At 53.4% G+C, this 15,438-nt stretch overlaps 1 protein-coding gene across 1 annotated transcript in view; it reads left to right on the forward strand.

The window, feature by feature from the left end:
- The window catches only part of LOC132461449 (roundabout homolog 1-like), a 29,625-nt gene extending 20,850 nt beyond the window's left edge, over nt 1-8,775 (forward strand). The window contains exons 13-15 of the mRNA XM_060056534.1: nt 813-956; nt 5,241-5,393; nt 8,090-8,775. Of these exons, the coding sequence (XP_059912517.1) occupies nt 813-956; nt 5,241-5,393; nt 8,090-8,745 (953 nt within the window). The 3' untranslated portion in view covers nt 8,746-8,775. The remainder of the gene's footprint in view (nt 1-812; nt 957-5,240; nt 5,394-8,089) is intronic.
- The last annotated feature ends 6,663 nt before the right edge of the window (nt 8,776-15,438 follow it).

Below are 15,438 nucleotides of genomic sequence, written 5' to 3' on the forward strand. Positions count from 1 at the left end.
AGGGTCCGGGCTCCACCCTAACCCTAACCCTGTAGCCAGAAGGGTCCGGGCTCCACCCCCCTGTAGCCAGAAGGGTCCGGGCTCCACCCCCCTGTAGCCAGAAGGGTCCGGGCTCCACCCCCCTGTAGCCAGAAGGGTCCGGGCTCCACCCCCCTGTAGCCAGAAGGGTCCGGGCTCCACCCCCCTGTAGCCAGAAGGGTCCGGGCTCCACCCCCCTGTAGCCAGAAGGGTCCGGGCTCCACCCCCCTGTAGCCAGAAGGGTCCGGGCTCCACCCCCCTGTAGCCAGAAGGGTCCGGGCTCCACCCCCCTGTAGCCAGAAGGGTCCGGGCTCCACCCCCCTGTAGCCAGAAGGGTCCGGGCTCCACCCCACCCCCCTGTAGCCAGAAGGGTCCAGGCTCCACCCTCCCAGAGCCCTTAGAGCTCTGGCCCTTTACCTGCTCCTATAAATCACCTGGGAGGAAAGCAGCAATCGATTAGTGAACTAGGTACAATAACATCCGGAGCCCTGGTGAAACGGGGTAACCCTACTCTACGAGCGTCCTTTATACGGCTGTTTAACGAGTCGATATAGTGAGCTACGTGATATAAATAGCTGCAGGTAGATGTGGCTCTATTGTGTCTTTGTCTCTGGCGAAGCGGCACATGGGGTTTAATTGGTTTGTCCTGCATCTGGTTGAGAGCGTGGATTCATCACCGCCCCAGGACAATGGGGAGGGGGGGGGGGGGGGGGGGGCAGGGGGGCTGCAAATTACACTTCCCTTCCTGTTCTCATCCATCTTGCCTCCCCCGTCACTCCCCCCCTCTCCCCCAGATGCGTACACCAATAACGAGGTCATCTATCTGTGGACCAAGGGGGACGAGAGGTCCGTCTCGGTGGCGGAGGACGGCTCCCGGCTCAACCAGTACGATCTACTGGGCCACGAGTTTGGGAAGGAGACCATAAGCTCCAGCACAGGTAGGCGGGACCCGGGGCTGTCCGTCACACACACGCCCCCCCCCCCCCCCCCCCCCCCCCCGCGTCCCTGGAGGATGGGATGAGTACTGTAGACGATAAGACAAGATAAGTCATTTATTCATCCCAGATCGGAGTGTGGGAGCCACAGCAGAACGTACCGGACAGTGGGAACTAATACAGGACGATGAGCCGTAGCCATGTTAAGGTTACAGAGAGTTGAGGAGGACTTCGTTCACAGAGAAGGCTTCATTATTGATACTGTTTCATAATGACCTAGCAAACTAAGCCTAAAAAATATCAATCAAACTCCATCCTTACTTCTGCTGATGAGGGTACTTATGATAGATAGATGATCGATGCTTTGTGTTATCCGGCCTCCAGTCTTCCTCATCCGTGATTGGGCGTTCCTTTAACCACTAGAAGTTATGGAACAACAAAGTGTGTAGTTTGACATTGTTTGTTATTGAGGAGAGCTGATGATTCTATCTCAGCTCTGAGCCGATACAGAGGAGGAGGAGGGGGGGGGGGGGGGGGAGGGGGGGGGGGGAGCTGTGGACCGCCGTAACCAGCCCGACTGGAAGGGAAATCCATGATGAGGCAATCATTAGCTCAGAGATAGTGATTCCAGAGAAGCGCCTCTGCCAGGATTGGCCTCGCAGGCTGGCTGCACGCCTGCTGGGTGATGTTAATTATCGCTGAAGTACAGGAACCTCCTACTGTAGGTCAATCACCAAACCTCTAACGACACCATCATTTGCAGCCAATTTACGTCAAGAAGTAAGTTCTGTCGATGAGTAAGAAGTGAGAAGTAAGTTCATCATCGCGGTAGAGCCGTTAGAGAGACCGGGATCATCTGATGGCACACGCAGCCTCTTTCATCACGTAGGGCTTGAATTGTATTTTGTGTGTGTATACGATACACACACAGTATGTATACACACTGTGTGTGTACACGATACACGCACAGTGTGTAAACGATACACATTGTGTGTGTACACGATACACGCACAGGATGGTCTACCAGCAGGAAGGTTCTGGGTTTGAACCTGTGAGGATCGTGGAGCAGGATCCCCCCTCAACCCGACCTGCTCGTTAAGGATCCCCCCTCAACCCGACCTGCTCGTTAAGGATCCCCCTCAACCCGACCTGCTCGTTAAGGATCCCCCCTCAACCCGACCTGCTCGTTAAGGATCCCCCCTCAACCCGACCTGCTCGTTAAGGATCCCCCCTCCCCCCTACCTGCTCGTTAAGGTTCCCCCCTCCCCCCTACCTGCTCGTTAAGGATCCCCCCTCAACCCGACCTGCTCGTTAAGGATCCGCAGAATTGTACTGATGAATGTGCCTAACGACAGAGGCAGTAACCGGGGGCCCAGGGTCGGCGTGGCGGCAGCGGAGGTAATAATAATAATAATATAGTACAGTTTGTAGTACAGTATAGTTTATTTGTAGAGCATTTTACATTCGAATATCTCAAAGTGCTACAGAGTTTAAGAGAGATAAAAGGGTTGTTATAACATATAATACATATACAGTAAAAGACAAATTGGCAAAAGGCTTTTTTAAAAAGATAAGTCTTAAGGTTTCGTTTAAAAGCAGCTGTAGTCTGGGGGGCCTTCAGGTGGTCAGGGAGGGCGTTTCATAGCCTGGGGGCAGCAGCGGAGAAAGCCCGATCGCCCACGGTGCGGAGCTTGGTCTTGGGTGGTCTGAGGGTGTGTGCTGATGCAGAGCGAAGGGTGTGGAGGTGGTCTGGGGGTTGAGGAGCTCCTGGAGGTAGGGGGGGGGGGGGGGGGTCCGTGGATGCACTGGTGGGTGAGGAGGGAGACCTTGAATTCAGTTCTGAATGTGACAGGGAGCCAGTGAAGAGATTGGAGGATGGGGGTGATGTGTTCAAATTTGCGCACCCTCATCAGGATCCTGGCAGCGCTGTTTTGTATGTGCTGGAGCTTCTGGATGCTCTTGCCAGAGATCTCGATGAGGAGTGCATTGCAGTAATCTGACCTGGAGGAGACAAAGGCGTGGACGAGCCTCTCTGCATCTGCCAGGGTGAGTGTAGGCCGGAGTTTGGCAATGTTATTGAGGTGGTAGAATGCGGTCTTGCGGAGGTGATTGATGTGGGTGTCATAATTTAGTTGCTGGTCCATTTTAACACCCAGGTTGGTGACAGATGTGGAAGGGGGAATGTTTGGCCACAGAAAGTGATGCTGGTGATGTGGGAGGAGCGGAGCTGATGTGTTGTGCTGATGAGGATGGCTTCTGCCTTAGAGCTGTTTAATTGAAGAAAGTTGAGCCTCATCCACGCCTCTATCTCCTCCAGGCAGGTGGTCAGTGTGGATGTTGGCAGGGGGCAAGAAGGAGTGGGGGTGGTACAGCTGTGTGTCGTCAGCATAGCGATGGTAAGATAACCCATGCCTGCTGATGACGCTGCCCAGGGGGAGCATGTAGATGGAGAAAAGGGGTGGGCCCAACACCGAGCCCTGGGGGACACCGCAGTAGCATCGCCCGGCTGTTAGCATCGCCCGTCTGTTAGCATCGTCCGGGCGTTGCCATGGCTCCGCCGTCAGCATCGCCCGGCCGTTGCCATGACTCCTCTCTCCTGTGAGTTCTGTGAGTACGGCGCTCCCTCTGCCGCGATCAATCCTGATATTCCGGGGCACCTGATTGGCCCAGCGGTAGGCAGGAATTATTCCAGGATAATTAGTAGCTTAAGGTTAGCATGCTGGGCGAGGACAGATAACGGCGCCAGGCTGGGTAATAGGCCGCTGCCTCGGGCAGCCGGTAATTACTGACAGGCTGCTTAGCGACTGACTCGGGCCGGGCCGCCTGAAGAGGTTTAACCTTTGAGGAGGAGACCGTTAGCCCCTCGGAGACGATGCTCCCGCTCTGTGGAGCGCGGGGAGGGGGGGCTGCTCTCTGCCGCTGGAGGCGCTGACTCCAGCTTCTGCTGGTCGTTAGGATGGGTTCTGTCTGGCTGTTAGGATGGGTTCTGTCTGGCTGTTAGGATGGGTTCTGTCTGGTCATTAGGATGGGTTCTGTCTGGCTGTTAGGATGGGTTCTGTCTAGCTGTTAGGATGGGTTCTGTCTGGCTGTTAGGATGGGTTCTGTCTGGTCGTTAGGATGGGTTCTGTCTAGCTGTTAGGATGGGTTCTGTCTGGCTGTTAGGATGGGTTCTGTCTGGCTGTTAGGATGGGTTCTGTCTGGCTGTTAGGATGGGTTCTGTCTGGTCATTAGGATGGGTTGTCTGGCTGTTAGGATGGGTTCTGTCTGGTCATTAGGCCGGGTTCTGTCTGGCTGTTAGGATGGGTTCTGTCTTGTAGTTGGGGGGGGGGGCGTAACGAGGGTCTCTGGCCCCTGGTAGGCACTCTGTGGAGGCCAGCGTTTGGCTGGATGGAAAACAGAGACCGGATGCGAGCTGAAGGATTGGGCGGAAAACGTGGGGATTGAAATGTATTTCCATCCAAGATGATCCGCGCACCCCAAAAAAAACGAATCATTATTTGCAAATATGATTTGGAAACTGGAATCATTGCCTCTTCATCTGCGAATCAATCTCATGAAATCTCACATAATCCAACATGGTTTTAATAAGCCGTTCTGGACGACGGAAGATTTACTCATGTTTTGCTCTGCCTCTGTCCCTGTCCCTCACTCTCTCCCTCCTCTCCACAGTGGAGTCGTAGTGAGGACCACGTCTGTCCCTCACTCTCTCCCTCCTCCCACTCCACAGTGGAGTCGTAGTGAGGACCACGTCTGTCCCTCACTCTCTCCCTCCTCCCTCTCCACAGGCGAGTCGTAGTGAGGACCACGTCTGTCCCTCACTCTCTCCCTCCTCTCCACAGTGGAGTCGTAGTGAGGACCACGTCTGTCCCTCACTCTCTCCCTCCTCCCACTCCACAGTGGAGTCGTAGTGAGGACCACGTCTGTCCCTCACTCTCTCCCTCCTCTCCACAGTGGAGTCGTAGTGAGGACCACGTCTGTCCCTCACTCTCTCCCTCCTCTCCACAGTGGAGTCGTAGTGAGGACCACGTCTGTCCCTCACTCTCTCCCTCCTCCCTCTCCACAGTGGAGTCGTAGTGAGGAGTCTGTCCCTCACTCTCTCCCTCCTCTCCACAGTGGAGTCGTAGTGAGGACCACGTCTGTCCCTCACTCTCTCCCTCCTCCCTCTCCACAGGCGAGTCGTAGTGGGGACCACGTCTGTCCCTCACTCTCTCCCTCCTCCCTCTCCACAGTGGAGTCGTAGTGAGGACCACGTCTGTCCCTCACTCTCTCCCTCCTCCCTCTCCACAGGCGAGTACGTCGTGATGACCACCTACTTCCACCTGAAGAGGAAGATCGGTTACTTTGTGATCCAGACCTACCTGCCGTGCATCATGACCGTCATCCTGTCCCAGGTGTCCTTCTGGCTCAACAGAGAGTCCGTTCCCGCCCGCACCGTGTTCGGTAAGGGATCCACAAAGATCACTTTTTCCTCAATTAAATATCTACATTCCAAAATCTACCTGTATCTACTTGTGACATCCTAAGAGGGAGTGTCCGTATTGTGATGTGTTAAGTGGAGTCATGTGTGACGGATTCTTCAACTCCGTGGTTAGAACCAATGGACTGTACCAACCGGGGGGGCGGGGGGGGGGGGAGTCTCCAGCTCGCGGATACTCCAGCTTTGTGGTTCCCAACCTGGGGGGGCCAATTTGGGGTCACCTAATTTGCATATTGGGCCCCAGGAGATTATCAATTTATAAGATACTGTATGTATATTTAAAGATACATTTTTGATTAATTTTTTTTTTTTAAAAAGGTTTAAAGGTCTCATTAATGTCCTGTATATTTAAACGGATCACTTTATTATTCATAACCAGAAGCAAACTGCTGCTAATCCCTAAGGGGGGGGGGCGGGGGGAGTCTGCCTGTGTTGATTCACCGCCAGACTCCCAGACCTAAAACTGGGGATTTTGGATGTCAGAAACACTTTCTGACATCCAAGCCAAAAGGTTGTGGGTTCGATCCCCCTCGACCAGAGTCTACCGAGGTGCCTTTGAGCACGACGCCGTAACCACCACATGCTCATTAAGGTTGCAGGTATTCAGACCGCAGCCTCTGACAACACGCAGCCAACCACAGACAGACCCCCGAGTTCTGCCCCCAGAAGGGGGGAGACGTGAGGGGGAGTGTGTTGTGGGGGGGAGAGACTCCACGGGGTTTGAGTCCTGGGATTTATGTGAAGTACTTGCCACACAAGATTTATTTACAGTTACTCTAGCGATGAGAAAGAACGTCTAATTAAATACCGATTAGTTCGGGCGACAGTAAATTCATCTGGACAGACTGAGTTTGTCTTTGTGGAGCGGGGAGTGGGGGGGAGGGAGGGTGAGGGGGGGAGAGGGGGGGAGAGGGGGAGTGGTGAGGGGGGGGAGACGTGAGGTGGGGGGACTCAGGAAAAAAAGATTTGGCAGTTTTGTAGAAAAAAAACATAAATAATAAATACACAAAGAGCACAGAGGATGAAACAGGAACAGGAGAACAGTGATGTGATCATACATTCCGCTCGGCATCTGGCTTCCTGTTTCACAATAAAAGACCCTTCATTCGCCGCCGTGCTATAATTACACCCGCCGTGATGTTTGTTTATCATGTCATGAGCTATCATAATATTATTGCTATTATTAGGTCAACATTATTGATAATTTTAAATTATATTATTATGGCTCAAATAGTAAGTTACACATGAAAATATAATAACTCAAGTTACGCTTGGCAGAGATGTTTAAATTCCGGCTGAAGAAGCCAAAAACAAAGTAATAAACTTTTACTACAAATAAGAGTTATCCACGGTCTATAATAAGAGCGTACCTTCTGTCCTGGCGTTCCTGAATAGCTTCACAATAGGAGCGACCCCCCCCCCCCTCGGGGGCCCGTCGTCCTCCATGAGTCCGGCTGGCTGCCAGGGCCATGGTGTCCCTGTGAGGAACGCTGGGCGGCGTTCCAGGGGCCCCCAGACTGTGGTTCTGTCGCGTCCTGGCGTGGTGGCCCCGGCGTGGTGGCCCCGGCGTGGTGGCCCCGAGGGGACACCAATCTCCACAGCTGGAGGGCCGCGCCTCCTCACCACGGCCGTCGCCTCCCCCTGCGGAGGGCGTGGTCTCACGCAGGAGACAGAGGGGACAGAGGGGCCGGGGGCTAGGCTGTTACCACCTGTCTCTGGACTGTCTACCCCCTACCTGCTCCTTAATGACCTGTCTCTGTACTGTCTAACCCCTACCTGCTCCTAATGACCTGTCTCTGTACTGTCTACCCCCTACCTGCTCCTTAATGACCTGTCTCTGTACTGTCTAACCCCTACCTGCTCCTTAATGACCTGTCTCTGTACTGTCTAACCCCTACCTGCTCCTTAATGACCTGTCTCTGTACTGTCTAACCCCTACCTGCTCCTTAATGACCTGTCTCTGTACTGTCTAACCCCTACCTGCTCCTTAATGACCTGTCTCTGTACTGTCTAACCCCTACCTGCTCCTAATGACCTGTCTCTGTACTGTCTAACCCCTACCTGCTCCTTAATGACCTGTCTCTGTACTGTCTAACCCCTACCTGCTCCTTAATGACCTGTCTCTGTACTGTCTAACCCCTACCTGCTCCTTAATGACCTGTCTCTGTACTGTCTAACCCCTACCTGCTCCTAATGACCTGTCTCTGTACTGTCTAACCCCTACCTGCTCCTTAATGACCTGTCTCTGTACTGTCTAACCCCTACCTGCTCCTAATGACCTGTCTCTGTACTGTCTACCCCCTACCTGCTCCTTAATGACCTGTCTCTGTACTGTCTAACCCCTACCTGCTCCTTAATGACCTGTCTCTGTACTGTCTAACCCCTACCTGCTCCTTAATGACCTGTCTCTGTACTGTCTAACCCCTACCTGCTCCTTAATGACCTGTCTCTGTACTGTCTAACCCCTACCTGCTCCTAATGACCTGTCTCTGTGGACCGATGTGTGCTCGAGCAGCTGAACAAACATTCAGAGTTGGGCTTGAAGGACTTTGCTCCCTCAGAGGATCCTGATCCCGGATCACCGCCCCCGTAACGGCCGCACACAGCGAGGTACCACGCGTTGTGTAACTTGCGTAACGCGTTTGTGTCCTGTCTCCAGGCGTCACCACGGTGCTCACCATGACAACGCTGAGCATCAGCGCTCGGAACTCGCTGCCCAAGGTGGCGTACGCAACGGCCATGGACTGGTTCATGGCCGTATGCTACGCCTTCGTCTTCTCCGCCCTCATCGAGTTCGCCACCGTCAACTACTTCACCAAGCGGAGCTGGGCCTGGGACGGCAAGAAGGAGGGCATGGAGATACGGGTGAGCCCCCGCCCCGACCACGGAGACATCAACGATGTTCACCTTCACCTCATGCACCGTACAGATCAGTGTTCACCTTCAGCTCATGCACCGTACAGATCAGTGTTCACCTTCACCTCATGCACCGTACAGATCAGTGTTCACCTTCACCTCATACACCGTACAGATCAGTGTTCACCTTCACCTCATGCACCGTACAGATCAGTGTTCACCTTCACCTCATGCACCGTACAGATCAGTGTTCACCTTCACCTCATGCACCGTACAGATCAGTGTTCACCTTCACCTCATGCACCGTACAGATCAGTGTTCACCTTCAGCTCATGCACCGTACAGATCAGTGTTCACCTTCAGCTCATGCACCGTACAGATCAGTGTTCACCTTCACCTCATGCACCGTACAGATCAGTGTTTACCTTCACCTCATGCAGTGTTCAGATCAGTGTTTAGTGCTCACCTCATGCAGTGTTCAGATCCGTGTTTAGTGTTCTCTGCCTGCAGGGTGGTGTATCACTCACGTCCAGATGTCACGTTTGTTCTCTTCATGAAAAGATTAGTTTGTTTTGCACTTCTAAACGTAGATATATAGGTATATACTGCATGTTCACCTTTAGATGTAAAGATGTGTCTGCATATATATTCACTAGATTTAAAGATGTATAAGATATATCCTCATATATATATTCACTCCTAGATGCAAAGATATATAGTTGATATATATTAATAAATATACGTATGTATGTTCACTTCATGAGACATTGAGCTATACATGTCTATATGTCTTTATGTATAATATATATACGTCTACATATATATTATAGATATTTATATTCACTTCATGCACTGTGAATTTCGTGTATTTTTCACTTCATGGTATTCTATAGGCAGCTCTTAGTTACCGTAGTTATTACGGGATATTACGGGATATCGTTTTTAACGGATTCTAAAACCCTTCAGTCCCGTAGCGCACCCCGTGCTAGCAGAAACTCTCCACCGATTGGCTGAACTCACCTCCGGCCAGCTCATCTTCCCTCCCTGTTACCCAAACAACGCACTGGGATCCCGTCCCGACGTTCCCTCCCGACGTTCCCGTACCAACGTTCCCATCAGTCAGAGACGGGGGTCACGGTCTCTCTGTAACGGGGTTCTGTAAGAGGGTTACGGTCTCTCTATAACGGGGTTCTGTAAGAGGGTTACGGTCTCTCTATAACGGGGTTCTGTAAGAGGGTTACGGTCTCTCTGTAACGGGGTTCTGTAAGAGGGTTACGGTCTCTCTATAACGGGGTTCTGTAAGAGGGTTACGGTCTCTCTATAACGGGGTTCTGTAAGAGGGTTACGGTCTCTCTGTAACGGGGTTCTGTAAGAGGGTTACGGTCTCTCTGTAACGGGGTTCTGTAAGAGGGTTACGGTCTCTCTGTAACAGGGTTCTGTAAGAGGGTTACGGTCTCTCTGTAGCAGGGTTCTGTAAGAGGGTTACGGTCTCTCTGTAACGGGGTTCTGTAAGAGGGTTACGGTCTCTCTGTAGCAGGGTTCTGTAAGAGGGTTACGGTCTCTCTGTAACGGGGTTCTGTAAGAGGGTTACGGTCTCTCTGTAGCAGGGTTCTGTAAGAGGGTCACGGTCTCTCTGTAACGGGGTTCTGTAAGAGGGTTACGGTCTCTCTGTAGCAGGGTTCTGTAAGAGGGTTACGGTCTCTCTGTAGCAGGGTTCTGTAAGAGGGTTACGGTCTCTCTGTAGCGGGGTTCTGTAAGAGGGTTACAGTCTCTCTGTAGCAGGGTTCTGTAAGAGGGTTACGGTCTCTCTATAACGGGGTTCTGTAAGAGGGTCACGGTCTCTCTGTAACGGGGTTCTGTAAGAGGGTTACGGTCTCTCTGTAGCAGGGTTCTGTAAGAGGGTTACGGTCTCTCTGTAGCAGGGTTCTGTAAGAGGGTTACGGTCTCTCTGTAACGGGGTTCTGTAAGAGGGTTACGGTCTCTCTGTAGCAGGGTTCTGTAAGAGGGTTACGGTCTCTCTATAACGGGGTTCTGTAAGAGGGTTACGGTCTCTCTGTAGCAGGGTTCTGTAAGAGGGTCACGGTCTCTCTATAACGGGGTTCTGTAAGAGGGTTACGGTCTCTCTGTAGCGGGGTTCTGTAAGAGGGTTACGGTCTCTCTGTAGCAGGGTTCTGTAAGAGGGTTACGGTCTCTCTGTTACAGGGTTCTGTAAGAGGGTTACGGTCTCTCTGTAGCAGGGTTCTGTAAGAGAGTGACGGTCTCTCTGTAACAGGGTTCTGTAAGAGGGTTACGGTCTCTCTGTAGCAGGGTTCTGTAAGAGGGTTACGGTCTCTCTGTAGCGGGGTTCTGTAAGAGGGTTACGGTCTCTCTGTAGCAGGGTTCTGTAAGAGGGTCACGGTCTCTCTGTAGCAGGGTTCTGTAAGAGGGTTACGGTCTCTCTGTAGCAGGGTTCTGTAAGAGGGTTACGGTCTCTCTATAACGGGGTTCTGTAAGAGGGTCACGGTCTCTCTGTAGCGGGGTTCTGTAAGAGGGTTAAGGTCTCTCTGTAGCAGGGTTCTGTAAGAGGGTTACGGTCTCTCTATAACGAGGTTCTGTAAGAGGGTTACGGTCTCTCTGTAGCAGGGTTCTGTAAGAGGGTTACGGTCTCTCTGTAGCAGGGTTCTGTAAGAGGGTTACGGTCTCTCTGTAACGGGGTTCTGTAAGAGGGTTACGGTCTCTCTGTAGCGGGGTTCTGTAAGAGGGTTACGGTCTCTCTGTAACGGGGTTCTGTAAGAGGGTTACGGTCTCTCTGTAACGGGGTTCTGTAAGAGGGTCACGGTCTCTCTGTAGCAGGGTTCTGTAAGAGGGTCACGGTCTCTCTGTAGCGGGGTTCTGTAAGAGGGTTACGGTCTCTCTGTAGCAGGGTTCTGTAAGAGGGTTACGGTCTCTCTGTAGCGGGGTTCTGTAAGAGGGTTACGTCTCTCTGTAGCAGGGTTCTGTAAGAGGGTTACGGTCTCTCTGTAACGGGGTTCTGTAAGAGGGTTACGGTCTCTCTGTAGCAGGGTTCTGTAAGAGGGTTACGGTCTCTCTGTAACGGGGTTCTGTAAGAGGGTTACGGTCTCTCTGTAGCAGGGTTCTGTAAGAGGGTCACGGTCTCTCTGTAGCGGGGTTCTGTAAGAGGGTTACGGTCTCTCTGTAGCAGGGTTCTGTAAGAGGGTTACGGTCTCTCTGTAACGGGGTTCTGTAAGAGGGTTACGGTCTCTCTGTAGCAGGGTTCTGTAAGAGGGTTACGGTCTCTCTGTAGCAGGGTTCTGTAAGAGGGTTACGGTCTCTCTGTAGCGGGGTTCTGTAAGAGGGTTACGTCTCTCTGTAGCAGGGTTCTGTAAGAGGGTTACGGTCTCTCTGTAACGGGGTTCTGTAAGAGGGTTACGGTCTCTCTGTAGCGGGGTTCTGTAAGAGGGTTACGGTCTCTCTGTAGCAGGGTTCTGTAAGAGGGTTACGGTCTCTCTGTAGCAGGGTTCTGTAAGAGGGTTACGGTCTCTCTGTAGCAGGGTTCTGTAAGAGGGTTACGGTCTCTCTGTAGCAGGGTTCTGTAAGAGGGTCACGGTCTCTCTGTAACGGGGTTCTGTAAGAGGGTTACGTCTCTCTGTAGCAGGGTTCTGTAAGAGGGTCACGGTCTCTCTGTAGCAGGGTTCTGTAAGAGGGTTACGGTCTCTCTATAACGGGGTTCTGTAAGAGGGTCACGGTCTCTCTGTAGCGGGGTTCTGTAAGAGGGTTACGGTCTCTCTGTAACAGGGTTCTGTAAGAGGGTTACGGTCTCTCTGTAACGGGGTTCTGTAAGAGGGTTACGGTCTCTCTGTAACGGGGTTCTGTAAGAGGGTTACGGTCTCTCTGTAGCGGGGTTCTGTAAGAGGGTCACGGTCTCTCTGTAGCAGGGTTCTGTAAGAGGGTCACGGTCTCTCTGTAACGGGGTTCTGTAAGAGGGTCACGGTCTCTCTGTAACGGGGTTCTGTAAGAGGGTTACGGTCTCTCTGTAGCAGGGTTCTGTAAGAGGGTTACGGTCTCTCTGTAGCAGGGTTCTGTAAGAGGGTTACGGTCTCTCTGTAACGGGGTTCTGTAAGAGGGTTACGGTCTCTCTGTAGCAGGGTTCTGTAAGAGGGTTACGGTCTCTCTGTAGCAGGGTTCTGTAAGAGGGTTACGGTCTCTCTGTAACGGGGTTCTGTAAGAGGGTTACGGTCTCTCTGTAACGGGGTTCTGTAAGAGGGTCACGGTCTCTCTGTAACGGGGTTCTGTAAGAGGGTTACGGTCTCTCTGTAACGGGGTTCTGTAAGAGGGTTACGGTCTCTCTGTAACGGGGTTCTGTAAGAGGGTTACGGTCTCTCTGTAGCGGGGTTCTGTAAGAGGGTTACGGTCTCTCTGTAGCAGGGTTCTGTAAGAGGGTTACGGTCTCTCTGTAGCGGGGTTCTGTAAGAGGGTCACGGTCTCTCTGTAGCAGGGTTCTGTAAGAGGGTTACGGTCTCTCTGTAGCGGGGTTCTGGTTCTGTCCTCTGTGTGCGGCGCCGGGAGCGGGGAGGAGGGGGCGGTCCTTAGGACCACCGTCCGCCTCCCTCTCAGAGTGACTGACGGCCGAGCACATCGCCGTCCCCGAGCCGCTCGCCACGGAGACGCTCGGAGCTCCTCCCCCACCGCCTGACTCACGCTGGGCGGGGTCGCGGGGGGGTCGCAGTGGGGGGGGGGCGGGGGGCTGAACACGCAGTTGTCATGACGAATCAAATAAATGTGGGTCGAGGCGGGCGAGATGCGGGCCCACCGTTACAACCTCCTCGGTGGAGCGACGCTACGGCAAAGCGCCGGGGTCAAACTTAATCTGCTTCAACAGGGGGGGGGCCCACTGGGGGTGTGATGTCACTGGAGGGGTCAACGGCTGATAGTGACCATTACCGGGATGTCTTCTATAGGGTCAGCTCCGTCAGAGAGCGTCTGGTCGGGTCCATCGCGTTGTGTTCAGGGCTCCAGTCTGACGCTCATATGGTCAGCCATTTTGTTTGTTTCTCCATCTCTTCATAGAGAGCGAGTGGTAGTGTTTGGTAACACTATAACACGGGCATATCGGTTCAAGTTAAAGGCTCGTGCAGGTCACTCTGGTTGCACTGGAACACCATCTAATATAGTGTTATGGTTAATCCAACCCTAGCCCTGACTCACTAACCCTAACCCACTAACCCTAACCTTAACCCACTAACCCTAACCTTAACCCTAACCCACTAACCCTAACCTTAACCCTAACCCTAACCCTAACCTTAACCCTAACCCTAACCCTAACCCTAACCCTAACCCTAACCCTAACCCTAACCCACTAACCCACTAACCCCAGCCCTCACCCACTAACCCACTAACCCTCTAACCCCAGCCCTAACCGACTAACCCCTCACCTACTAGCCCAAGCCCTAACCCACTAACCCTACCCCTATGCTAATGCTATATGCTAATGCTTGTTACTGTGTTAGCTGATGTTAGTTAAGGGTAAACAAAGGAACCCTAATGGTGTTAGCATGTCATTAACAACATGAGGACAGAGAGAGAAGGCAGAGGGAGGAGACAGAGGAGGAGACAGAGGGAGGAGACAGAGGGAGGAGACAGGGGGAGGAGACAGGGGAGGAGGCAGAGGGAGGAGACAGAGGAGGAGACAGAGGAGGAGACAGAGGGAGGAGACAGGTGAGGAGACAGAGGAGGAGACAGAGGGAGGAGACAGACGAGGGGACAGAGAGAGGAGACAGAGGGAGGAGACAGGGGGAGGAGACAGGGGAGGAGACAGAGGAGGAGGCAGAGGAGGAGACAGAGGGAGGAGACAGGTGAGGAGACAGAGGGAGGAGACAGAGGAGGAGACAGGGGGAGGAGACAGGGGGAGGAGACAGGGGAGAAGGCAGAGGGAGGAGACAGAGGAGGAGACAGAGGGAGGAGACAGAGGGAGGAGACAGGTGAGGAGACAGAGGAGGAGACAGAGGGAGGAGACAGGGGAGGAGACAGAGGGAGGAGACAGGTGAGGAGACAGAGGAGGAGACAGAGGGAGGAGACAGAGGGAGGAGACAGAGGAGGAGACAGAGGGAGGAGACAGAGAAGGGGACAGAGAGAGGAGACAGAGGGAGGAGACAGGGGGAGGAGGCAGAGGGAGGAGACAGAGAGAGGAGACAGAGAGAGGAGACAGAGGGAGGAGACAGAGGGAGGAGACAGAGGGAGGAGACAGAGGGAGGAGACAGAGGGAGGAGACAGAGGAGGAGACAGGGGGAGGAGACAGGGGGAGGAGACAGGGGGAGGAGACAGAGGGAGGAGACAGGGGAGGAGACAGAGGGAGGAGACAGGGGGAGGAGACAGGGGAGGAGACAGGGGAGGAGGCAGAGGAGGAGACAGAGGGAGGAGACAGAGGGAGGAGACAGAGGAGGAGACAGGGGGAGGAGACAGAGGGAGGAGACAGAGGGAGGAGGCAGAGGAGGAGGCAGAGGGAGGAGACAGAGAGAGGAGACAGAGAGAGGAGACAGAGGGAGGAGACAGACGAGGGGACAGAGGGAGGAGACAGAGGGAGGAGACAGAGGGAGGAGACAGAGAGAGGAGACAGAGGGAGGAGACAGAGGGAGGAGACAGACGAGGGGACAGAGGGAGGAGACAGAGGGAGGAGACAGAGGAGGAGGCAGAGGAGGAGACAGAGGGAGGAGACAGGGGGAGGAGACAGAGGGAGAGGAAGGATGGTAACCACTACATTATACTACTATAAATAATCCAATAGAAACACACAAAACGTGTCTTGAATACGGCGTTGCTCCTCCTCCTGACTCCTCCCCCCCCCCCCCCCCCCCCCCCCCGCTGTCCCTCGCCGTGTGGAGGCGGGGCCTCAGACTCCACAGCCTCCATTGTTTCACAATCAACTCTTATGCAAATGTCCTCAAATCAGCGGCTGTCTCCAAACACCGTCACACTCACACGGCAGGACACACACATACACACACACACACACGCACAAACACACACACACACAAACACACACACACACACACACACTCCAAAACACAAGCACATCGGAAACAAAGAGGAGACGCAGCAAACCCATTCTGCCAGGAGATACGACACTACATTGTAAAGGTCAACGACCAAACCCAGAGCCCTGCAGGCTGGGAGTGA

The sequence above is a fragment of the Gadus macrocephalus genome, chromosome 7, assembly GCF_031168955.1.
Source record: "Gadus macrocephalus chromosome 7, ASM3116895v1".
NCBI classification, from domain to species: domain Eukaryota; kingdom Metazoa; phylum Chordata; class Actinopteri; order Gadiformes; family Gadidae; genus Gadus; species Gadus macrocephalus.